Source organism: Apaloderma vittatum, unplaced genomic scaffold (genome assembly GCF_000703405.1).
Source record: "Apaloderma vittatum isolate BGI_N311 unplaced genomic scaffold, ASM70340v1 scaffold27288, whole genome shotgun sequence".
Classification (NCBI taxonomy): domain Eukaryota; kingdom Metazoa; phylum Chordata; class Aves; order Trogoniformes; family Trogonidae; genus Apaloderma; species Apaloderma vittatum.
The window spans coordinates 10,697-37,306 of record NW_009731665.1 but is presented as its reverse complement, the minus strand read 5'-3'; the positions used below and the strand labels follow the sequence as shown (position 1 = coordinate 37,306).

Below are 26,610 nucleotides of genomic sequence, written 5' to 3'. Positions count from 1 at the left end.
CCTCCTGTAAGGTAGCGTGACTGTCAGGTTGGCTCAGCTGCCCCATCTAGCACAGGAAGAAACACGTTTCCTCCTATAACTCTCTTTGCTAAGTCATCCTAATACGTAAAGGACTCGTACTTCTGACGTTCTGCTGCATTGCCATAACCCAGCTCATATCTTGGATTTTCCTCCCCATTGTACATGCGCCTCTGTTTGTCCTATTTGTCAAAGCTCCAGCCAAAGCTTAAAAATGAAAACAAAAGGAAAGCCTCAAGAGAATGTAAGACAGAGCTGCTAAGTCAGCTAGCTGATTCACACAGCTCAGTAGCGGCTAGATTATACTGCACTGCTTAAAGTCATCACATATGAGTAAGAAATTGAAATGAACAAAGTTCCTTAATATGATGACGCTTGAAGAGGAAATCCTGGGAGCAGAAGGTGGACCCCCCTTTGGGTGAGAAATCAAGAAAGTCGCCTGGCAATTCCAGTAATGTTTGCTACAGAATAGTCAGTACCAAAGCAAAGGCTAGCACAGTTTATTGCTTCCTACGGGAACCTGGAAAGCAAAATAGAAAGAAAAAAAAGTCTGTAAGGACAGCTCTTGGTGAAAAAAACCCCACTACCTGCAGTCATATTTTACTTGTCCTGCCCTCTTGGATGTCTGTGTGATTTTCAGGGTACTGGCAAAATCAAATGCCAAAATGGGAACTGTATGTTATATTACTCAAACAAAAGTTAGGATAGGTTCACAAGACAGGCAGACATTCATATTTCTTCTAGGCTGTGAACGGTGCTGCAATCACATTGCACAGTCTCACTAAAGCAAACAGAACAAACACTGGGCTTACAGACTCTAATTACCATCAACTTTCCAGCTTGTTTCACAAGGACAGAACACAAAAGTTTCCCAAATGCTAAATTTTGGGAAGTAAACTCTTCACATTTAAGTCACAAATAAGAGCCAGAAGAAACCTGAGTGACTGAGTCAAATTCTGGCTGCCCCCTTCCTCCCCCAGAGACTCTACAGATAACCCAGAGAACTGGCATTCAGATTTAAAATAACTGGGGGACGTGACTCTAAACACACGGCTCTTGTGCCAAGTGAAGCAAGCCAACAAAGCAGTGCTGAGATGCTATAGGAACAAAACAAGCTTGCTCTCAGGACAAACTTGTGTCTGATCGTCCCACCTGCCCTTCAGACAGGTGATACTGCGAGGTTCTGTCCTGTATTGGATTGTTTGGTACTAGTGAGTCACCTAAAATCCATCATGTCATTGTCTTCATGTTATTTCTCCTTCATTTGCTGCCTGGATTTACAGTCATTCATCATTAAGAGATCACGGAGAACAAGTAGAGAGCAAATTGGCAAACCAATTCAGCTTTTTAGTCTCTCAGCCTGCAAGAGCTCAGCAAGTACAGACTGAATGCTGACTTGCACCACCCGCCTGCTGGGGCAATAACCTATCAGCATCTCTTTCAAACATCCTGTCCTGCTGGATGTTCATTTGAGGAAAACAGTCCATAGTAACCCAAATGCTGGGGCAACCACGGGCTCGATCCTACCTTTAGGAGAGTGCTCAGATCTGGGGATCTGGCGCACGGGGCTGGGCTGGCTTGCGTAATACCGACCATGTTCAAAGTCATCGAGATGAGGCTGTGACCTGCCAAGCACAGCGAGAAAGAAGCATTGGGGAAAAAACCCGCAAAGACATAACAGTAAGGCAAAAGCAACATCTCAGCTGCCTGGTCTGTCCCTGTCAGTTTTAGGCAAACTATGCCTGGCCCAGACTTCCCACTCGCAGACCAGATCCTCTTACTGTCTCTGTGATGAGAAACACACAATATTTACTACTTCTTGCAAATCACTTTCATTGAATAATGGTTTCAAGTTGCCAGGAAACAAAGAACTTCCGTAATGAAGTTTGATGCAAACTTCACTCAAAAGATCAATATATTAAAAGAGTTTGATGCTTGCCCAATTTTAACCCCAGAGTATTTTAGTAAGATCTCTCTCAGTGTCCACCCGCACACCTTGTTTGGTGTTTCTTTGGCAACTCAACAGGAATTTCTAGGCCTCTATCAGGATTGGAAATCAAAGCCACAGGCATCACTTCCAGGCTTCTGTCCCTCATCAAGAGCACACAGCCAGGGTACCAAGTGATTCAGAAGGGCTACAGCGTGTTCCTGTCAGCTCTGGGATGCAGTGCCCCAAAGCACAACATGTTTGCAGGTGGGTGATTACACACAGCAGCAGGAGCAGTGTACTGGGCTTAACTGGGAAGCAGGGACCCAAGGGAGCAGCTGTGTAAATACATCATGATTACTCCTTCCTGTCCAGAGATGACATTTGGTTTCACATCCCCAGAAGCTCTTTAACCCTCTCCATGTTTCTCTGCCATTTAACGAATGTCACTGCACAAGCTCATCAATCTCCGTCAGCACCAGGCAGGAAGACTGATATGGACAAATGCCACAAGCACAGAGAGTGACGCAGGCCACCAAACACCTCATGAGCTCTGTTCAGTGTTAAAACCTCTGCTTTCTACCAAGCCCCTTGTGGGTGGGTCAGCCTGGTGATCCCAAAACTCTTCCCTAGGACTCAGCTTCTGAGCAGCTTCCCAACTGCATTTCCCCATTTTTACCTGTCAGTTCAAGCTCACCTTGAAGACCTGTCACCTTTGTGTCGCTGAGTTTCAGGCCCTTCTTTTGACCTTGAGCGCGTGGACTCGCTTGCATCATGCTGATGGGAAGAAAGGGAAGCAGCTCACGCCCATGCCTCGCAACACACCAGCCAGCACACTGAGGCAGTCACAGCTCCGCACGCTCAGTTTGCACCCACAACTGACTACAACCAGACACGTGTGAACGGCAGTATTGGGACTACATTCCGGTAAATGAAACTCTTGCCTTGCTGAGCCAAACTCAATTTCTGCTCTGAGACAGCGCTGGGGGACCTGTCCTGAAGGTGGGGCTGAGCGCAGCCAGTGGGTAATGACTCTGCACATGGCTAGGCTGAGTGCGAGGGACAGGCCACACGCAGCTGTGCTCCTGCTACCACTCAAACACAGTGAGGAATGTGAAAGCATCAGAACTACCTTCAATCGGCTCCAAGATTAACACAACACCCACTTTAGCACCCTGCCAGTACAGACCATGAAATCCGTTTCTTTTCATCTTCCGCATCGGCTAATCAAACCTCTGTAGTATTACTACCCATACAAAAACACTAGACTTGATACGCTAAATACTGCCATTATAGAGACAATTTTATTATGAAGCTGAGTGACAACTGGAGCAGCTGCATTGTTCTCATGCCCGTGGGGCACATACAGAACCAACTACTGTGCTTTTATTCCCACAGTTGTGATTTCAGCAGAGGGAAAGTCCTGCACCAGGAAGGCTGACAGTGCTTGAAGAAGGCCACAAAGTGCTGTGACATCCAGCACCAAGCTTCAAGGCTTCCAGCTCATGACTTACTTTGCTCGAGGCTGAAGCCAGAGGTTCTAGTCAAGAGGGTGGCTCCAAAAGGCCTAGGGAGCAGGTGAATAACAGGCAGCAAGACCCTTTGGATGCAGGACTCTGCAGCATTCCTTTTACTCTCACCACATTCCTTCACCTTCCTCTGGAAATGGAAGTAACATTATACAGCATTTCATTTGTGGTGCCCCCTGAAGCTTGACATACCTTCCAGTCTTGATCATGTCTCCTCTTTTCAAAGGAAGATTTTTCCCTCTCCTTCCCTTTCCTGAAAGCCTTTTTCTCCTCAGCCATCAAGAGTCGGGCAATTTCCTAGAAGGGAAATACAGAGAGTGTGTCAGATGGTTTTACTGTTCTTGCAGGTCTGAACTATATAAACCCTTTCCTATGGACAGCTGCTGAATGGAAAGGGTGCAAAGCCAGAATTTTATCCGTTTGTGATCAGAAAATGCAGCACATCCAGTGGATCCCTGATTTGTGAGACCTGTGTTTGCAGAGCCTTTCTGCCCTTTATTCTTCTCCCTTCAGTGGGGGGTTTCATCTCACAGCATCTCCAGTAGTCTCCCCTGGGACTCAGTTACAGGAGATGCTCTTACACAGCCATGAACTTCATTCTACCACGGCTGCAACAGGCCTGAACACCAGCCAGGAGCAAATCCCACTGGAGCCCTGAGCTTCCTCAAGGAGGGAAACGAACAACTAGAGTCAGAGGGGACAAGTGGGGTTTAGCAGTTTCCACAAGTAAAGGAATACCACAAACATTTGACTTCTTGCTCACCTCATCTTGGGCTACTTGAGCTGCTTTCTGATCTGCCTCGTTAGCCTGAAAAGAAAGAAATGGGAAGAAAAATCAGAGACAGAAGAGTAACATCTCTGAATTATTCATATCTGCTAACCTACTGCGCAGGGCATTCAGGTGTCCACGCAAATACGCTACCATACTCTCCAAATGTACTTACGGTAGCTCAATACTTACCTCAGAACCCAACACTAAACTGTCATTTCAGCTTTTCAGGTGAGTTTTGCCCTCATCTATCTGCCAGGCCACATCACAACACATGGCCCACCCTGCTGCCCTCTCCCTCAAAGATGGGCACCGTCCTGACTCAATTCTGGGCTGACCATACCAACTACAGGACATCTGTACCTGACTGGAAATGGTCATAAAATATCACTCTGCTTTGATCATTTAATTCTGGGGTGCTCATTTCAGAAAACAGGGATCTACTGGCTCAACGCCAGCTGTCACTCCATATGTGTGTGTTTGGGAGACAAAGGTAATTACCAGATGCACAGCAGCAAGACCTTAGGTATTAAAGTCACTGTCTATATAAAAGATTTACACATTAAAGTTGCCATTGTCTTAGTTCCTTAGAATTGACTAATGCACCCTCTCTGCTTACCAGGAGCTCTTCCTCCTGCAGCCTCCGAGCAATCTCCGCATCAGACAACTCCTGTTCCCTTCGGGGTGTATCATACATGGCTTGCTGTGTCCCCCTCAGATTAGTGCCTACAGAATTATAAGAAAAAAAAACCCACAATCAACTTATTATAGAATCACAGAACAGTTTTGGCTGGAAGAGACCTTAAAGATCATCGAGTCCAACCTTTTCCTAGTCCTATCAACAGCATTAAACCATATTCCTCAGCACAACACCCACGCTTCTCTTAAACACCTCCAGGGATGGCGACTCAACCACCTCCCTGGCCAGCCTGTTCCAAATTTACCAGCTTTGGTAAAGAAACCCCCTCCATCTCCTCGAAAGCCATCTGCAAAAGCCCCACTCAAGAGGAGCAGAGACCATGACAGCTGGTTTGAGAGTAACTTTAGCTGAGGAGCAGCCCACACCTTTGGGAGTCTTCTCTGTGCATACAGAAATACCTGACACATCATGTCTTATATGATAAATACAACTAAATGGCAGAAGAGCCCATGCCCCTTGAAGCACAGCAATGCTAGCAAAGGAATCACGATTTTTCCACACTCTGCATTGATCCAGATATATCAGCAAAACAGGGCAGCAGAGAGCTACCCAACATCTGTTAAGAGCACAGCAGAGTCTACAAGCATGCTGCTGGATGGGTTTGCATGGGTTGCAAAAGCTGCCTGGGATAGACTCACATGAGGTTTCTGACAATTTCTTCCATGAATTTTACAATTCACAGGGAAAAAACAGCCAAGTACACAAGTTCATACATGCTTCAATTCTTGCTTTATGTATCAAGTTATGTTTATCTGTTTGTTTTAAAGTTAAAACATCTCCAAGTGACTTAAAATGTTATATTTTGAGAGTCTTTCTATAGTCTATTTGCAGCAGGCCATCAAAGGAGTCTCACAGTACCCCTATTAGGGATGAATACCTTCTCCTTCCATCTGCAGTCTGATCTGTACTGTTCAGACATCTCAGACACCTAAAGGAGCTTTCTGCTTTACGTGCAAGGTACATAAACACTCTGGTTATCCATCTCTCTTCCACCCCAAACTGAGAAAACACTTCTCACTCAAAACTTCCATGCCTCCAGCAAACACCGTTTGCACAGTATAAAGCAACTGTTACACCTCACTGGGCCACCTATCAGTTTCCCTCCCATCAGGTAAGACCGAAGCAGGGGAAAAAAGGAAGTAACCAACTGACCTAGAAAAAGTTGGTTACTTCCTTCCTTTCCCCAAAAATACGTGCATCTATTGACAAACTACCACCATACTACATCAAGCATCTTGAAGACTTCAAGCTGCAGAAGGTCAGACACGTTGTGTGTCAACTCAAAATAAAACTGTGGAATAAGAAACCACCTCCTTCTTAGGTCTTGAAGTAGGTGTGGGGGGTTTTTTGCTTTTTCTTTTCCTTGAGTCAACTAGTCAATGATGTCATGCAATTAACATCCCTCTCTCAAACTATCTTAGCTCAGAAAGAGGGCAGTTCAGCTCTGGCATGTTATGGGTAAATGCATGACCTGGCCTCTTCCCACACACTGCGATCAATCCGAGCTGCGAAAAGCTGCAGTCTCAGCCCAACACAGGAACTCTGGTGAAACACACCAGCTTGGTCACAGTTAAATTATTCAGGGTACTTCCAAGGTCAAGATAAACACAGTTTCACCATCCTGGAACAAAAAACATGGTGGCTGACAGGCTCCATACACCATTGCCTCTATGAAGAATAAAAGTAAATTTCCAGGAATTGTTTGCTGGCCAGCCCAAGGCTGAGCTTTCTTCATACACTGATCAGTGCCAGCCTCCGTTTGCTCAAAACACAACAATAAAAGCTACTTCCACATCACTTGTGCCAGCACTCAGGGGACCACGAAGCCCACCACGACCACAGGAAGAGGACGTGAGTTTCTGGCTATTCTGATTCAATGTGATGGGATACTGAGTCACTCAGACTCACATTGTACCAGGGCAAATCACAACCTACTGGTTATATAAAGATCTAATTAACACCTTCCACTTCCCTAAAGAAAACTTTTGCACGATGAAGACAAAGAATAGCTCTCCCAGCATCTCCAGACACACATAATCATCCTCCCCTTACCCAAGTGAAGGCCAGTTAGATGGCTTAAAATTAAAGCACAAGTTTCCCACACTGTGACAGGCATAGATCCAAGTCTTTAAACTCCTACTTTCACCAAGAGATAGGTCACCCACTCCCATGTAGTTTTAAAAGTTTTTTAACACATGGGATACCAAGAACACCATTTTCAGCAATATCATATTACTCATCCTCTCTAATGCCATGGGGCATGTCAGAAAATCAACAGAGCAAGAATATTAATGGATAAGAAGAATCTCACTAAATAAGGGAGAAGAAACCCAGGCAGGATTCACTGTGTACACTTTGCAGAGATACCAGAGATAAGCATCTTCAAAGAAAGAACGCAGATTTTGGACACCAGAGTAGGGCACACCTTCCCCATCACTTGGTTACCTGAGTTTCGCTGGCAGTCTCCAACCTTTCCCTGGGTCACAGCATGCAAGGAGGGGGAAGGTCTTCTGTGCCCTGCCCTTTTGTAGTCTCTCTCCTCACCCCTCCTATGACCTTCTCTAGATTCAGCACCATGGAGCTTCTCATCATGGACTGTCCTGTGTGACGAGTGGCCCCGACGAGATTTGTGTTTTTCAGGGCGTAGCAGCTGGCTGCCAGCCCGATGCCAATTCTCCTGCTCAGCCTCCAGTTCCAACTCCAGAAGAGGAAGATGCTTTTCTCTTTCTTGCCTTGTTGGCTTTCTGCTGCATCGCGCCTGGTCTGTGAGTCCATACTCTGCCTCCAGGTCAAGACTGAGAGGTCTCCGAGCCGTCTTGTCAGCTGCTCTCCTCTCCCGCAGCTCCCAGCTATTGCTGTGCTCGTAGCCACTGTGCCCAGCCTCTCTCTCCAGGTCAAGGCTGGGATGTCTCCTGGACCTCTCCTGGTTGGCTGGTTTCCACTCCTGCCAATGGCCATCGCTGGCCTTGCTTGGCTGAGGGGATCTCCGACGATGCCCCGAGGGGGAACGCTCATGTTCAGAGGCACCGTCGCGCAGAGGCGAGGGTGCTGCTCGGTGCTCTCTCAGTCGGTGCATGCGCCTGTCCCCAGCCTGTGTCCTGCGAGGCTCAGAAACCTGCTCTCTGGGGTCACACCAGGGATGCTCTGAGCAATGAGGGGGACAAACAAGGAGCAGGTTAGTGGTGCGGGGGTTAATGGTGGTTCAGCGAGGGCAGGCGCAGCATTTGAGGGAGCATGACTGAAGGAGAAGCTGGAAATGCAGGCTCAGAAAGAAGAAAAACGGGGATATAATGCTTGCAAGGTGTTAACAAGGGACAGAGCAAAACAGGAGCCTCTTAGCAGCATGGGAGGCAACAGGGTTGGAGCAGAAAGAACAGGTGCAGCCCAAAAGTGTGTCCGAGCACCTTCCACAACACAGACAAGCCAATGCGGAGATGAAGCACTGCTCATGACACCACTGGGGCTGAAAAACAGCCAACAGAGGAGCTCATCTCCCAGTGACATGTTGGTGCTGCAGGATACCGAAACCACCAGAGACAGGCTTGCAAGGGGGGGGGCAGGATGCAGGTAGGGCTGGGAGGCAATGACAGGGGGTGCAAGGCCAGGAGGGGCCATTAAGAGGGTCAGGTTGGATCCTGGTTTATAAGCGCTGGTGCCTTGCCCTGCCTTCAGGCATGAGGTTTTTGCATCAGAAAAAACAGCCTCACCTAACACATGGAAGATCCACATAAAGCAGACGAGAGACAAGTGTTGAGTGGGGTTTTTTATTACTTTTTTTTTTTAAAAAGCAGGAATAACATGATGGATAGCTGCAGCTATCTAATTCTCTATCTAAATATCTTCCCACCTCAGACTGTCACATTTCTCTTGCAGATCCAGAAGTTTCAGGGTCCACCCTTACTCATTGTCTAAACTGAAGTTTGGGCTCTGACTGCAGAGAGAGTTATGGAACTCTAAGGGCAGGGTAAGACTTCACAAAACCCAGGCTCCTGACCTCAGCAATGTGGCTGGAAAAGCCGCTTAGTCAGCAGCCTGGCGGGGTTGTTTCCTCTGTGCTTTCCAGAACGCAGGTGGAAATTTTCTTTGTTTTTAGTTTCAGTGATAAAACTGACACAGGCCCAAAGAAGCAGAAGTCTGCCCAAATACAAACTGCTGATCAATTTATTTACCAATCAAGCTATTTGCTAAGAAAAATTATTGCACTGGGTGAACTAGTTTTGATTTTCAGCAGCTTTTTAGAACAAAGGCGTATTTCTAAAGGAAAAAAAAAAAACCTCATAACAGAGGCTGATTTGAAATAGAACTACACAAAAATATCCAGTAGCATAATTTCCTTCTCAACTGCTGAGAAGTTTTTCGTAGCACCTAAAAATATTTAAAATAGGGTTCACTGCACATGAACTGCATTCTGCTTTAATAAATAGCTCTGTCTTCCTTACAATCATCTAGATTTCAGGGAAAGGGAAAAAATACCCACACTAAAACTGAATGTTCTTCCCTTCAAGACATTGTACTCAAGAAAAAAAAAAATCAGAGCCAGTAAAGACACAGATTACAGAAAATCCACCTTGAAAACAAATCGATGTAACTTTTAACCAGAACAGTTATATTTTTAAAAATCCAAGAACTGTAAGGGTAACCACAGAAGTTCCTGTTAACTTTGTTTTTTCTGTTCAGTTTTAGGTTATTCACGACTTACAGAAAAGAAATATCCAATAAAACAATCTAAGTGACTTACTGAAAAACAGAGACCAGAGCCTGAAAGCAAGAGTCCGCTCCTGAACAACACTAATGCAGGTCAAACAATTAATTCACTGTTGTCACTAAGGAAAGCTCAACAAATACAGCAGCAGAGAGCAGGAGAGATCACGGAAGAGCAAAGCGTGGTTGTGCTGGGAAAGGACCGCTGCAGGTAATGCGTCCGCACAGACAGCCCGATCAGAATATTTGCTTCTGGGGAATCGGAGGGCGGCGAGCTCCTCGGCCGGCACCGGCTCCTGCAGCACCTTCCACAGGGGCCGAGTAAACACTCCTTAGGTCTTGGTATTACTCTCTCAAGCAGCAAGTGACTGAGCAAATACAGAAATGTTTTTCATGGAACAGACACTTCTGGGAGGAACTCTGTCTTTTTTTCATGTTTATTTTTCCACTTTTTAAGGGCTCGTTGCTTTGGAGAAATAGCCCTAATACACATGTCTCCTGGATATGGATAAAGCCAGTCTCAAGACAGAATAAAACACATAGCAAGGGCTTTTTCTTTTTTTTCTGTTCTGTTTGGGGTTTTTTGTTGTTTTCTGGGTTTTTTTAAGTTCACAAGAAATGAGGACAATGCAAACCAAGGATGCTGAAGCCTAATCAAATGGTGCCCAATTATTTAAGAGTTTCCAGATCAATGGACTAGATGATCCAGACACCAAAATTCTCTTCAGTCCTTTCTAGTTCTCAAGTAGCACAGATCTAGAACAGCACTACTATGGTCAGGCAAAACACCTTCTAAACCCACCTCCAAGACTACAGACTACATTGGGAAGAAAAATTAGACCAACACGATATCCTGCTCTCCAAATCCACTCCACACTCTCAGTGCAGAGACTCATAAGATTTTGCCAGGTGATTTCTGTTACAAAAATGCATCCTCTCCTACCACTTCTGCATGCCAACACTATTACCTATATTGTATTTTTTCAGGGGCTTGTTCCATTTAATTCTGAAAAACTGAAGTGTGGGATGGCTGCGAGACTCTGAGATCGAAGTCTTTCCCAGTTCTGTACACGTAGCAGGACTTGTGGTCATGAAGTTTCCACTTGGTTACTGTTTTGTACTTTGTGTTTTTTGTTTTCTCAGCCATCCTTCAAATTCTTCCCACTTGAAACTAAAATGTTTTGTGTAAGTTCAAATAAAAGATATTTTAAATTGCCAATAGCATTGATGTTAAAATGAGAAATAAGGTTTGATCTTCATCTTCACAATCTGTTAATCAGAAGCAGCCCATGTCTTCTCCATTTTTTTTTGAAGCAAGATCACAGGAACCACCACCAGTGCACAGCAAAGCCATCCCCAGATTGCTCCATAATTAAACACACCCTGATTCTCTCATCCCAATTTAAAGAAGGTCTGTATTCAATCACAAAAGCCGACCAAGAGCATAATACAGTGCTGTGGGTCATATCTTTTCCACAGCATACAGTCCCAGATGATAATCACAGAGAGACATTCTGTAGAGATGACCTTGTTATTCAGTAAGTCATTCAAAGCAGTTGTGCTAATTTTAATGCTTGGATACATACCTGCAAGGAGTTATTTTTGAAACGCTGTTCCATGAACCAGTATTTATTCCTTCATGCACACAGCCGTGCCAGCATCGCAGATGAGCACATGGAACTGTTTCTCTTTGAATACAAGCATGGGATTGTGTCTGCTCTTCTCCCCTGCACGCTTATGGTGTTACACAGAAGGAACTGTGGCTTATTAGAACCATTAGCTACTGTCTTTTCCCACAAGCCCTTTTAAAACAGGCACGCATGTGTGTGCTTGCACATATACACACACTACTTGCCCTATCCCTGTCCTTTAGGCCACCTTCTATGACATCAAAAATCGTAGGTTATCTTCTCCATTTTTAATTTTTTTTAATTATTTCCTGGTTCCAGAAAAACATCTGATCCTGGCCCTGGAAACTGATGCAAAGTTACAATGCTGAATGCAGGGCTGTAAGATAAGGGAAGTCTCCTCAAGAGAGTTAACAGATCACCAGGTTCACCTATACTGCCATGGTCTTGATCCTTTTTCTAGAAGCAACATACCTCCATTTTCTGCATAATAGCTATCTTCATAGACTGTGTGTCCCTGGGATTCTGGGTAGTGCTTCTTGCGCTTTTTTTCTTCCTGTAGTTCTTTCTCTTGTAGGAGACGGGCAATGTCCTGCAGAGATGGAAGAAAACAGACGTTACCTTTCGCCCACAAAAAAAAAATTCTGATTCTTTTATTCAAATTCTTTATTCAATTCTAAAAATACTGATAGCTTGACTTTTCAGAAATGGCAACAACAGGGTTACCCTCAAATTCAACCCCTGGGCTATATGGGGCTTCCAACTAAGTGGTTTACACAAGGGACCATCTCAGCAACCAGTATCCAACCTCAGTGAGGTGCACCACTGAGCTTCCAACCCCGGGGCAGACTCACAGCCTCCTGTTCCACCTATACACAATCCTACACAGCCCTGAACAGCCAAAGCCTGGCAGAAGGGACTACGTGTGAAACCCTGGGCTTCCAGTAAGGATTTGGAAATCACACCAGTGCATACCTGCTCACAGGAATAGGCTGGACCTGCTCCTGGACTCCATCAGAGAAAGAGAAACACAGAGACAAGGACTGTCTCCACCCAAAGGCACTTCTGACCAGACTAAGTCATGAACTTGCTTCAAACCAGCTGTAATTTAGGAGGACTACAGGATGCCACGTAAGTAAATGCATCAATTTGACAGACAGAGGCTGAGGGAAAATAAAAATCGAAAGGGACATTAGGAAGAGTAGACTAGGCACAAAACAGAAGAACTGCAGGGACTGTAGCCGTTTATCTTCTGTCGTAGTTTTGGTAGACATGCCATCAAAGAGAATAGCACTCCGTTTTCTTAATTGGTTTTTCTCTGAGATGACTAATGGATCAACAAGGCCTAGCAACAGCAAACAGCTCCCTGGGGCTTGCTCATTTGGGGCCCAGAAGCTAGTCTGAAGCTAGCAACAGAAGCTAGAAGATAGCACGCAGAGCATGCTAGCCCTGGGATGCTATTCATTTAAGCCTCCCTAAGCACCCCTAATCCTCAGGACCTTTACAGAGCCGTGCATGTGAAGCACACACTGCAGACAGGAAAGACATCACTGAAATGCAAACTAAGAGCCAACACCCTGCAGAGCAAAACTGGCACTGGAGGACATTGGATAGGTGTTCAAGTACAAACTGTCATTTCAGGATTCAGATCTGCTCAGTAACCAGCTTTCTGGAAGAGCTGAGGATGTTACAGGTTCTTTAACAACAACAACAAAAAATTCCCTTCCCCTGACAATGTTAACCCCTTCTGTCAAGTACAGTAAGTCTATAAATATACGGCCTTAAGCACATTATCTTCAGGACTGAGTCAGCTCAGGACTTGCAAATCCACACAAACCATTTCTTAGAAACTGGATCATAAGTAGGCAGGCTTAGCATTTCATCTAAAATCCCTCCACATCAGACTGGATCTGCCTCAAGCAGAGTACTGGCATAACACTGCCAGCCACTACTGACACCAGAGAGCTGTCACATATGCTGGGCACCTCCAACACCCCGCATGTGACAAACACAAGACTAGCCTGGCACGTGGCCAGTGCCAGTATAAAACAGAATGCCCTCTGGAGTACATGTATAGCTGCTGTGCCAAGGGCTACAAAAGGGACTCTGATGTTTGTCCCTCTGCCAGGTGACAAACCCCTGGGGCACTGCGCAGCCTCACTCACATTGCTCAGGCTCTGCATCAGCACAGGAGCCTACCCAAAGAAATAACACTGGGGGAATCCCGGAAGGGAAACAGGATCAAATCAAGCTCCCAGCAGTCTCACTGCAAGGTTGAGTGGCAGTGCCACACCCTCGTACCCAGCTGCAGTCTAACACAGTCCACAGTTACGTTTCAGCCACGCTTGGGAAATCCTCACATACCAGCAGGAAGAGAAAGAGTATTTATGACTTCTCCTCATTGCTTTGAGCCACATTCATTTGAAGACTGCTCCCAACAACACAAGACGGTCAGTGCACTGGTTTGACAGGTTGCAGGGACCTGTTGTCAGACTGCTGACAACCCAGCAGCTCTCGACATAAAGCAGGAAGGAAAGGTGCAATTCCCACAGCTAACATGAGTATTGCATCCTCTTCACCTTCCCAATAAAAACGAGACAGATGGTTGCATTTATAGCAAAAACTCTTTAGTCTGAGTGTTCCTCTCACCTTTGTTGCCATGAGGTCTTCTTGAAAGTCTCTCCACGTCTGCCTTGGCAGCCTTTCAGTACTTGCTTGGACTTACCGGTACAAGCAGAAAATGAGGTCTTGCACAAGCAAGGTTAGGACGGTTTTTTTATTTCAGGCTCTTCAACACAGCCTTGTGTTTAAGCTCTTCCTACTGAGAAAATGCCACCAAGTGCCTCTTGAGCATCTTAAGACTATTTGGACTTCTCAAGAATCTATCTGTAATCAAAAATGGGGCCACCCTACAGGTTCACACAGGTTCCTCTACTCTGTAGCTTTCATGAATATCCAGTCTGAGAGGCTGACACAATAAAGTGATCAAGAAGCCAACTCTCAAGCAACAGTAGCAGATCATTATTCTGATATCACAAAAGGAATCTGCTAGCAAGAAACTCCAACAGTGTTCAGGCTGTGAAAGACTAAACTGAAGATAAAGGAAAGTAATGGAAGAGAGATGAATGGATGGGCTGAGGGTCCTGCTGAAGTCTTTTGCACCAAAGACTGAGAAATCATGACCCAGAATTCTCCCAAAAGTAGTACCTGTCTTGTAGTTGAGAAAGAAAGCAGATCTCAAACCACATAAGCAATTACACTTTCCTACACTTCAACAAGACCCACCTACTACTTGCTCTCTTCGTTAGCAAGATCACTGGCCTCAACCACCATTGTGACCCTTGAGCATGAGGACTATGACTGTAACTTATTCCTGTAACAGGACTCCTCAAAATCTTTGTGCATACTGAGATCTGCGAGGACCACGACTGACAACCCGCAAGCCAACTCCTGTGGCTAACGACCAAGAAATGCCTGCACTGAAAGGGCTGCTACAAATAGCTTTGCCATCCCTGCAGCTTTAAAGGTTACCTCGTCTTTTTCCTCTTGCCTGCGGCGCTGCTCTGCTTCAAATACCAGCTTCACTTGGATTTCCTGAGCGATCTCGGAGTCCTGCTGTTCTCTGGAAGGCAAGCAGACAAGGATTATAGGCAGCTGAAGTCACCGGCATCAGTCAGCCTGGAGAAAGGGATAAAAGAGCTAAAGAACCATCTGATTTACACAGAAAAATATATTATTCAGTATTAGTGCAGAGCCTGTGAATCCTTCCCAGGGACCAGGCCTCCCTGTACTTTCTGCTGGCCAAATTTAGAAAATAGGTTCAAAAGCAGTCACAGTCAGAGTATAAAGCAAAGGAAAATAGATTCACAGGCAGTTTGCTAAGAAAGGAGGCAGGTACCATAGGATAGGGCAGGCCAGGGTAGCACACAGGGATCTCTACACACTTTAATTCTGCTAACGAGTTTTTGGATATGTGGTGCCAAAGGAGGAGTTCAAGGGTTGAGTTAATGCAGGCATTAACGTGAAAATCACTTCCCAGAAAAGCCAAAGAGAAGAAGAAAGTGCAGAACTGCTGCAAAATGCTGTAAGTAGGCCAAGCAGAGGCTGGAGGTGGCAGCTCAGTAATGAATGAGAAATGCTGCTGAGGTGGGATGAGACACAAAAGCAGAACCGGTGCCAAGAGGTAAAAGCGACACGCGTCAAAACAAGAGGTGAGGGAGTCGTTGCCACAGGGCCAGCGTGGGAACAACATAAGATGGCATTAACTGGGGACAGAGAGATACTGGAATAACCGAGACATGAAAACAGAGTTTCGACTGTGAGGATACACCAGGAAGGTTGTATTTCAGGGACATCATACAGAAAGCACCTGTAAGAATTGTGCCATCCTCAGCCGCAGGCTCTGACGCCTGGAAAATAGGCTGGAAGGATCGATGGCCAGCAGTTCCACAGGCAACCCAGAAAAGGGCTGGGGTATTTAAGGAGAAAGATTAAGAGTTCTTTCAGCACTGATGAAATTGAGCCAAAAACTAGCTCTAAACAGGTCAGAAAAAAATCAATCTGAGCTATCTCTGCAAGTGAAACTACCAAAAGGCAAAGCACAGGAGATGAGAATGGAAACAGCAACAGGCAGAGCTTATGTTATTAGAATACAATCTTTTGAAGAATACACTGATAGTGATCAGATAGGTGATGGGAGGACTGCCAAGAGCACATTGTGGAAGACAAGCATATATTTCAAGAGAAGCAGGTTCAGCTATGTCAAAGTTTTGTTATGTGGGCTGAAGCAACTGGTTCTAGGCTTGAGCAAGGATAAGGGCATAAACGACATAGCAAACTTGGGAGGCAAGGGACAGGAAGGGAGTCTAAGCTACGAGTGCAGGAAACTAAAACAGTAAGCGTAGGCAAGCGCTTTCAGTAGCAAAACAGAGCTATTGCTCTGCTACATGGCTGGAGTGGTCAGTGGCAATGCAGAGCTTTAAAAGTGATGAAAAATGAGAGCAGCAGAAAGAGTAGGTACATGGCTTAGGGTGGGGAAGAAGGACACCACAAAAAGAAGAGGGGTTAGAGGATAAATGCCACCAAGAAATAACTAATCTGTCATAGTGAAGGAAAAGGAACATGCAGCAGGAGGGGAAAGAAGCCTCTTCTGCCAGCTGCTCCTTGGAAGCAGACTTGCAATAGGCTACTGCATGTTGTTTATATCACTTTCCCCAAATATATATGAATCCCAAGTCACTGTCACAAGATGACATTTCCTTCCCTTTCCCAGACTACCACACTCACAAACATCTGTGCATATCCATAAACTCACCCACATCTAGAGACACCCTGGAAGGCACTCATGAATGTCAGTGTTCGTAGGTCTAACACCTTCAAACACCAATTTCTTTCATCCAGGTAATAAAACCTGGCATTTTCTGTGTGCCCGTGTGCGTTTCACTAGACTCCAGGGACAAACCTGTCCAAAGGCACATAAGCTCACACGGCAGCAAATCCAGTTCCTGAACCTGCCATACTAAAAGGGACCTTGGCAAGCCTGGCACCAGCAGGGAACCACAGTCTCCAGCAAAACAATAGCTGAATATGCAAATCCCGGGGAGCAGGCTGTCAGTGGGATGAAGACAGTGGATCCCTTATGACCTCACTCTCAGAGGACATGAATCCAGGTGGAAAATAAGTTAGAAAGGTCAGGCGTATCAAGGCATTGCACGTCTCCAGTTCCCCTGGCACCTGTGAACAGAGCTAAGGTGCCAACTTCATCAGCACCAACTGACTTGCTAAATGCTTAAAATACATCTTATTGCAGACAAACAGGAGGCAAAACCAGCTAATCGTCTTTCACAGCCAAGGCAACAAGGTCACTGCCTCCCCCTTCACAGTAAAGAACACTGGAAGTAATGCAAAAGCAGAAGTTTTCCCTGTTCCTGATGAGACACGTCCTGGAAAAGACCATTTCAACCTCTAGGAACCACTAAACAGCAACAGAGGATTGGATATTGGCATTTACTGCTTAGTGATAATTAAATACTGAGGCTTAACTAGTTAATAAATATTAGCTCGTGTTTCAACTTGAATGAGCTTAAGAAAATAGGTTAAAGAACTTTGATGGCTCTTCTTGTCCTTCAGTTTCTTTAGCATGAGTTCAGGTGCCCATCAGTTCCTAGAAATCAGCCAGAGTAACAGAAACGTCACCATCCCTGAACATCACACCTACAGGCATCCTCCGTTCCTGAGCAACCAAGAGTGTTAAGAGTGTCAGGGAAACTCCAGATCAGTTCAGGAAAAAGAGGAAAGACAAAATTAAAAAAAAAAAAAGGCAGTGTGATCAGAAAGCTCCCATTCAGGTTGGCTGTAACAATTAATTGTTGCTGGATGAAGAGGAAGAAAAAAAGGGTTTAAGAGAACTCTTCACATTAGTGTAACAGATCCATCACAGTAGTGGGAGCAAAACAAGGGAAGAACACATTTTCGTGGTATTTTTGACAGTTATTTTTGCAATCCTGCTACTATACTTGGCCGTGTGCAGGCTCCTCAGCTAGATGTGAGAGATGCTTTTAAAGAAGCATGAAAATAAGGTTTGATGCTTCCATGAACTCTTAAAAAGAGAAGAAAAGTTACTTCTGTTCTCTCATTAATCTTCACAAAGTCTTTCTGAGAGGATATAGGATTTGAAAGACAGAAGACAGCCCATAAATCTAAAGAGGTTTCTATGTTCTCTGTTTCGAAAGACCACCCAGTTCTGCCCGTTTACTCCTCCTATCACCCTGCAGTGTCAAACTGCCCTAGAAGATGCAGAAAGCAGCAACAGTGAGGATCATTTTGTTGCCAGAACACGCTGATCTCGCACAGAGACAGAAGGAACGTATGAAGAATTAGGGAAGAAAGAGATCCAATTACAAAAGGATGCATCCAACTTTTTTTTACTATTCTTGCAGAAGAGCTCCTGCTTTCAGGAGCAGAACTGCTGCTGACACATTCAGCATCAGCAGTTCTGCCTGTAACTTGGCTCACAAAGTTCGTAAATCCCATTTTACAGAGTCCTACAACAAGAAAACTGTTTGCAGTTCCCAGCAAGTAACAGAAAGAATCATGCCTGTCACAAAAAAATTAATTTGCATGTTGTCATTTACATGCTCACATCTCTAATTGCTAAAGAAGACAAAACTATTGAAAGAAAGCACAGACTTCAGAGATACGCATACATCCTCCCAGTGCTGCCTGAGTAAGCTGGAACATTGGAAACAGTGGCTGATCTGTCACGCCCCAGCTTCAAATCTTTATGAGCAGCTCCTTTGAAGTCAGTGCTGTATCTCACACATCTGCAATACAGAGCTCTTCTCCTCCACCACTGTCTCTGCCAAATGAGCCACCCAGGGTCTGTGATGCAACATCAACTGTACCTGGTGGGTGGCATCACCGAACACGACACAAGGCAGGAGGCAGCACAGCCGCTGGGAGATGTGTCCTGCCTTGCAGACCCTGCATTTGCAGGGAGCCCCGTCCTGACGTCTCTGATCACTGGGATCTGACTGAGCCCTGTCACACAACCCATTTGTTACATCTCACACGCTGCAAGAGACTGGGGAGAGCAGAAGGGAGAAAAAAACATCACAACAAAAAAAAATCCAAAAACAGAAAAGCACCAGTGCCAACTCCGGATTAGAAAGAACAGTTTGGTTTGCCCTGTGCTGCCATGCTGCACCTCTACACCCGCTCCACAGCTAAGAGCCACAGCACAGAGAAAGCTAAATTGCAGGTCGCAGGGTTAGACTTGGCGTGTGGGGCCTGAACAAACCCGAGCACTCCTCAGGCAACCTCGCAGGGCTGCTGCAGAAGTCAGGGACTGCAACAGACGCCCTGTCCCCCAATATCCATCTCTACCAGGTGACCCTGGGGCAGCAGCTCCTCTTGCCAGGTCACTTCGCACTGGAGTATCTGCAAGCGCAAGCAGGAACTTTCAGTAGTTCAGTGCAGCAGCATGTCAAAAATCACTGTGCTCTCAAAAGCACTCATCAGGCACAATGCAAACACGTCAATCTCTGCAATTTCCGTACGAGAGAGAATTCAGTGCAATGCTGTGTATTTCTGCGGTGCGGCTTCTTCTTTCTCAGACTGTAGTCAGGGGACCAGATCGACAGAAGCGGCAAAGTGACTCCGCTTTGCCAACAGCCAGCAAAACAAGAAGCCTTCGTCCCATGGACAGGCAACAGAATCTAAGCCAAGACAAGCCCCAAGACCACCTCCTCCTAATCCTGCTCTCATTACTCTGTGCCAGAGGCTAGTATCAATACTCTTATGGCAACAGATAGCCAAAGGAAGAAGGAAGAAGAAGCAAAAAGCAGATCAACCCAGACCCCACATGCTGTCAATCAACTCAAATCAAAGCTCATTTCAGTTCTCTGACCAAATGGGACTAGTATTTCAACAGCTCCACCCCAAACTCACAAGTCTTTTCGGTGTTTCTGGATTTGAGCACGTGCTTTCAGATCCTCCTCTTCTTGCAGTTGCTTGGCCATCTGCAAGTCATGTTGCACCAGACGATTACGCTGAACATTTGTTGCCAAATGATGCTCAACTGGAAATAAACACAGACAAGAACCCTCAAGTGAGCCTGCAGAACTTCACGGTGTGAACAAGACAAAGCAAGTGGGAGGGAGATTCCAGGCCAGAAAGGAAGACAGTTCTTGGCAGGGAAACGTCATGCAGTATCTCTAAAGGTGGGGAAGTCCGGAACTGAGATTATGCTAGCAGCTTGAGACTGTCTTATTTCAGCACTGAAGGGGCTGTATATGTGTGAGGTACCGAAAAAAGATCTGCATATCTTAATCACATCCAGGTTAACACTATAGTTAACACTTTTTAGGCTTTGAATTTTGTTTTCTGGCCATGACAAATTACCCTAGATCAATAAAGTGCATCTGGAAAGGACCCACTGACCAGAGGCCAGCAAGGATGATCTGAACCAAACCACTTCCAAAGGATACTTCCTCAATTTGTTCTCGAGAAGCTCTAAAGGAAGAAACGCCTCTCGCTCTCAACATAATCAGTTGTAGAATCTCACTCCCTTTATATTTAGCAACAGGGCAACTGAGTACTACAGCAAGTCCTTTACCATACATGGATATTGCCTGCAAGAAAAGACAGCTACTGGAGCTGCTGCTGAGAGCCATCTTCAGTTCAGTGGTCTCAGGTTCCAGCATCAAGGGCACAACTTTAGCACAAGCTGCGTGCTTGGTGGAGTTGTTGGAATGGTTATTAGCACCTAGAACTTGGCATTAAGTAAAGTAGAGCCACCACACCCGATACTGCAACACAAACATACTCAAAGTAACAGTTAAGCACGCAGAAAAAGGGAAAAAAAAGAAAAAAATCACCAGTCGCTTTGAAGTTCCTGGCCATAGTTTTTTTTTCTCCTTTTTAAACCCTGGTAGTGTGCAGCTGCCCTAACTCAGAATGTCTTAAAAGGAAGCCTCTTTTGAAAAGGCAGACACTAGCAATTCTGAAATAAGTAAAGAGACTCTTCTGGTTGCACGTCAGGTCAGCCTATAAAGCTTCAAGCTTCCAAAATTGCTAGTCACTTCCAAAAACCTTGCACAGCAACAAAACCTCAATTGCACTCCTACACACTATTTTATGATAAACAGCATAAACTGAACTCTCTAAAGAAGAGCAGAAAATTGAAACACGAAATACAACTGTCTCCTGGGTACAATGTGAGCTGGAGCAGAACGCAGAGTACTCTTACTGGACAGTGAAGACAGTAATAATAATCTGTATTCCATTAAAAAGAATAAAAATTAAGTAAAAGCAGGAAGGGGTTTTGTTAGCAAAACCAAACAAAGACAGATATCTGTTGGACAAATTTGCTTCAGTTTGTTCCAAAGATCATGGCTACTTACTCTCTTGTTCCTGTAAGTTATGGGCCAAGGTATGATCTTCCAGAACAGCAAAGTCTCGACACACTACAGAAGAGAACAAAACAAAGAGAATTAGCATCAGAAGGGAAAGGAAAAAAAAATAAATAAAAAAAATCAAAAGATTAATGCAGTTTAGGGGAGCATGAACGCACAGACACATCTGACACATTTCCTACTAGCCAAAGTCTGGACTTCTTAGGGTTTTTTTCCCCTCCTGCACTTGCGGCTATTTTTGTGTGCACTTACTTCTTTGTCCCTGTCTGCATAAAAAGCCTTCTTCACTCTCCCTTCCACCTCTGCTTCTTTAGTTTAAGATCACAATCACCCATGCCACCACTGGATCAGACCTTGTGTACAAACCCCTGTATTCCACCCAGATTTACACCAAAGTCCAAACTGACTGTGCTCAACTAAAGCCACGGGCAAGCAGCTGTGCTTACAATGATTTTCTTTGCTGGGTTAAAGACTCTAAGAATAGTATTTTCTCTGCACAAAGGCACTTGCACACCGTCACCTCTGCAAAACCAAGCAGGCTCTTTCTACGAGGCGTTTCAACCAGCTCAGGCACCATTTCACAGTTGTCTCTTGTAAGCTTCACTGACTATGATTCTAAGACTTTTTCAGGTGCAGATGCAGGATTTGTACCTAGAACCCAGATATGGGTTCAACCACAGCGTTACCGGCAGGGATAAGCACAGCTTCTTGAAAAGATGCTGAAAACAACCAGGAGATAAACTGAACAGGAAGGCGACAGGCTCCCTTCGGCACCAGTCTAAAAGCAGTAGATTTTTGCCAATGCCTATCACTTTCACACTTGAACTTTCAAAGGAATGCTCTACCCACACTAGAAAAACACCACTGTTTATTTTTAACTTGCCATGCACAGGCAGCCGGCAATAAAACACAAGTCACCTACGTACTGGGACAGGGACACAGGCTTCACACAGGTTCAGCCTTTTGGCAGCAGGCACACATCAGCTTCTCAGTGAACCAAGGACAAACTGTGACTTGTGCCCCCAAATTGCAACCTGTGCCCCGAACTGCAGGACGGGGCCCCGCTCCACACATCTGCCACACACGGGGTTCCCATCTGCTTCAAGGGGACCTCAAGGCAGTGGCACTGAAAAATTCACACTGGAGAGGTCTGGCATTTGTTTCTCCCTCAACGTGATGAGCTAAGCAGCTTAAGGGGACCCGATGGGGGCATCTCTGCCATTTGAAACATGTGGAACAAAGGAGAGAGCTACATGGTGCTTCTAAACCTGCAGAAGAAGGTAGGAAACACTGTTGCTGTGCTCCGTGGGCGAAACCCCTGGGGAAGACCAAGGTTTATAGCAGAGCACAGCAACAACCTAAAAGAGAAAGTGAAAATAACCTCAAAAGCCCCAGAACACACCAAAACTACAAGGGGAATTTATAAGGAACCCGTTTATGAAATGTTTCAGAGTCAGAGCAGATAAAACATTTCCATCACCGTAAAAGGTGGAAAATACAAGGAAATGAGAAGGTAATTGCATCTTCCTGAGCCTCAGTCCCACAAGCCTTCCCTCTTCTCACACTGACACACACGCTTCACTAGAGAAGCATCAGGATGTTCCTCTGCACTCGGGTATCTTCACAAAACATCTAGAAGAGTTTCTAGGTGTGTGTACTAAGAAGTCAGATAAATGCTTTATCCTATTCAGTAGAATTTTTGGTTGAGTCTTTCTGCATTGGAGGGTGTTGTGCAGATGACAAAAGCTCCTAACAGCGAGAGACAAGGGAGTGACACACAGCAGGGTGGAGATGAGGGCAAAGATTACAATTACAAGATCCCATAGTGATTCACTTTGAAGCACGTACAGTTCCGGATGGTGCAATTAAGGTCTTATTGTTGCCTTTTTTTTTTTAACTGCAACTTCTTTTAGAAAAGAAAAAATTATACAAAACCCTAAATATACATTGGAAGTGTTTCAGTGCTAAATAAAGCAACGCTGCCTCCAGCCACAGATCTGGACAAGCCACAGTTGAGTTTCACAGGTGAACATGCAGGGGGCTTGGTGGTCACGAGCACATGTTCTTATGGGACTGGGCAAGGGGATCTTGCCCACGGAGGTTTTATTTCTGTGGTTGGTAATATTACTTTAGCTTCATAGCACATTGTGGAACAATCGCTTTCCGCTTACAACAAGCAGCATCCTGCCTGCTGGAAGGTCACATCCAACTCGGAGGCTTGAGCCCTACCATCAGTTCAGAGATAAAGCACCTCAATACAGAGCCACAGGCAGCCTGCCCAGATCTAGAGCTCTGCTTCTACCACCACATATTCAAGCAGCAGCACTTGCTCCTGACAGTTAGAAACCAACACAAACAAACAAACAGGGGGGAAGTGTCATTTTTAACTGCAGCAGGTCTCTGAGCAAGTCCCCGGCACGGCTCCCTGTTGTGCTGTGTAGACGAGCCTGCTTCTTCTAGCTGCTCCTCCAGAGACCTGCTGGAAGCAGGAGCAGCAAGACAGTCATCTACAAAGTTAAACAAACAAGCAAAAATAAAGAAAACAAACCAAACTCCTCTGGTCCTCACTTTCTATGGGCCACAGCTGAGAGCTGCTGGATGCCGGAGATGTAAAGCAGGGAGGAAGGCTCCTGCCTGGGCTGTTTTGGATCTTCAGGGCAGGTCTGGGCCACATGATGCTCAGCTCCTGGGCAAGGAAGCGCACGCAGCCCGGGAGGGAACCACCACTGCGCTTCCCAGCCCAGACTCGGCGCCACACCGAACACGGCCACCAGCGCCCAGTCCTGGGGCTGTGCCCAGCCACCGCCTGCCCCATCCCTGCACACTGGGACAAAGACAGTGGGGACAAGGCCCTGGGACAAGCCACCAAGTTGCAAGGCCCAGGCGTGAATACCAGGGCTGGGTCTTGAAACAGTGATGATCATCCCATCAAGACCCAGTACAGAGAGAGGGAAGCTCGCTGGTTATTAATGCCACACGTTTTGTAATCCCTCAAGTGTCTGGGCTCCACAGTACTCCCACCTCACAGCAGACAGAGTAAGGAGCAGGCTGGCGAGGCTGCAGCAAACCGTGGGTTTCCTCACACATTTGGATTCATTTGCGCATTGCTGAAGAAGCCACTTGGCTGCGGATACGCTCCCGTGAAGCTGCTCTTACAAAGCCGCAAACAGGCGGCTGGAGCACACAGCCCTCGCTTTGTGCTGCGGGAGCTGCTGGCAGGGCACACGGCACAAGAAGACCTTTCGTGACTGTCAGAAACTTGGCTGGGCTGGCCGCCTCCAACTCATCCGAGCACATTATTCCCAGGTCCCATCAACCTGAGAATAATGTGCAAAGGAGGATGAGAACACCCCATTCCGAACGCGATGAAGCGCTGTCAGCCAGCCAGGTGGCAAGAGATGTGGACACCTGCAACTCCCGAGTAAGTCTGGGGGCAATCGCAAGCGCGGAGCGCTCCCTCAAGACCAGACCCAGCACCCGTGGCACTGAGTCAAGCATGGCTGCAGCTGCAAGTGAGACCAAGGAAACCAGCCCTCTGTCCCTGAACACAGGCATCCAGCAATGAGGCAACTACAAAATAACTGGAGATGTGGACCAGCAAGGCATGGCGTGAAATGAAGCTTTAATGGTGTCAGTCTCATCTCCTGCCCCATCTCAGCGTGGCCCCTGTCACTCATTACCAGGCATCATGTGCGCTGAGTTTGTGCTGAGAAATAGGACGTCCTCAAAGACAATGCAGAGGCTCACAACTCCTCCTCTCCAAGAGGCTCCATATTTAAGGGGAAAGACATCTATTTCCTTATTCCCTAGCTGCATGCCTAAAAAAAATGAAAGGTAAGATTAATGTTACGCTCACTGCTGCGAATCGACTTGACTTCCCATCCCAGGGCCCTGGCTGCGAGCCATCCGGCGGTCAAACAAGCAGCAGGGGCACAATCAGCGCAGCTACAATTGGCAAGTCCAGCAAAGCGTGAAACATTAACAACAAGTTTACCATAGTCTGATTAAGCCAGTCTGCCTTGGCGCAGCAGGGAGCAGGCTCGGGATATTCCCTTCTGGCACAGCTGTGAATGGAAGAAATGCCAGCCCAGGAATCGCAGCCCCTGGGACAGCGGGCAGAGGTACAGCAGGGAGGGGTGAGGGCAGAAGTGTGACTGGAAGAAGCATCCTCTGCAGCAGCGGTGGGCTGCAAAAATGATTCGGCAGCATGAAAAAGTGAGCTCGCTTGCTTAAAGGATCCTGAAGAGGCTCTCTGCAAGCTCCAAGCACAGGTCTTCTCCACTGGTAGGAGCTCACCCTGAAAACTTGCCTTTCTAAGCATCAGTGCATCTGAGGCTCTTGCAGGCGTAGTTGCAAAGCTGTCTTTATGGCCCAGATAAGAATGTCTCTAGGTACAACTCCGCAAAATTTAATGAAATAACCTTTTCCTTTCTATATTCTGCCACTTGTCCCCATTAGCTTTCTTCAGCATCACCTCATCTCAGAGTTTCTAACACCAAACTGCTTCAAAGAGAGTGTGGTAACCACAACAGAGAAGCAAAGGCAGCCTTAGAGGTTGCTAGCGATATTTAGGTGTGCGACAAAGAGGTAGGCAACGTACAGAAACAGGTAGCATGAACACGCACTGTCTCTACAGGACATCAAACCCCACTGGCTTTTCAAGCAAGGCTCAGGGCAAAACATCCCCCCTCACTCCTGCCTGAAGTCTTACACCATGTTTTGACATCCGCTGGAGGGCCCAAGGGACCCCTCAGTTCCCGTGGCCTCTATGACGTGCTCTGGGATACTTGCCAGTCCAATGACCACACAAGCATGCTCCAAGCATTTCCTTTTAGGTCTTAAAAACATCTCCCGCTCCCCACCCCCTCCACTCCCAAGGTTTTCCTGTCAGCATCATGTGCTGGATAATTCACAAAATAAACTAGGTGTGAGTCATGCTTAGTTTAGAGCATGTGCAGCATCCTGAACTGAAGGACAGGAGGGAGAGGAAAGACAAAAGTGACAGAGCAAGAAACAGTTTCATCAGCTAAAAATCACTTGTTAGGGCTCACAGAGCTGACAAATTAAGCAGCAGGCAGCAAGTGCAGCCTGTTACAAGTCAGCAGCCTCAGAACATGCTGAGTTCTGTGGGTCAGAAAGCAAGCTGGGATGTCACAAAGACTTGTACCAGCAGGGACTGGCCGGGCCACTCCAAGCTAGGTAAGCCCTCCAAAACCTGCAGATCATTTTGTTAAAACAAAGCCAACGTGACCAAGCAGCCACCCAACTGGAGCCAAGGGGCTGCCCAGAGAAAACAGGTAACTGAGACATTTCCTTGTCACCTCCAGCAAAGCTGCTCTGCAGCTGAGGTCTGACCTCAGCGTTTCTTGCTTCCGTTGTCTTGCCTCTCCCATCACACCGGGAGATTCCTGAGCTCCTGCTACC

At 46.2% G+C, this 26,610-nt stretch overlaps 1 protein-coding gene across 1 annotated transcript; it reads right to left on the bottom strand.

Moving 5' to 3' along the window:
• Positions 1-401: 401 nt before the first annotated feature.
• Positions 402-26,610, bottom strand: CCDC50 (coiled-coil domain containing 50). Its single transcript, XM_009875284.1, has 11 exons — positions 26,583-26,610; positions 21,175-21,237; positions 19,721-19,850; positions 14,804-14,894; positions 11,747-11,864; positions 4,863-4,969; positions 4,238-4,282; positions 3,667-3,771; positions 2,643-2,722; positions 1,546-1,643; positions 402-538 (listed from the first exon to the last, which is right to left on the bottom strand). Exons 3-11 carry the CDS (start codon positions 19,789-19,791, stop codon positions 519-521), a joined length of 735 nt encoding a protein of 244 aa, XP_009873586.1. The 5' UTR covers positions 19,792-19,850; positions 21,175-21,237; positions 26,583-26,610; the 3' UTR covers positions 402-518.

Coding starts and splice junctions, on each gene's coding strand:
- CCDC50 (XM_009875284.1), bottom strand. CDS start 19,791: ATGGCCAAGCAACTGCAAGAAGAGGAGGATCTGAAAGCACGTGCTCAA. Junction 4,970..11,746: donor CTATTATGCAGAAAATGGAG/GTATGTTGCTTC, acceptor ATAATTCTGTAG/GCACTAATCTGAGGGGGACA. Junction 539..1,545: donor ATCTGAGCACTCTCCTAAAG/GTAGGATCGAGC, acceptor TTTGCTTTCCAG/GTTCCCGTAGGAAGCAATAA.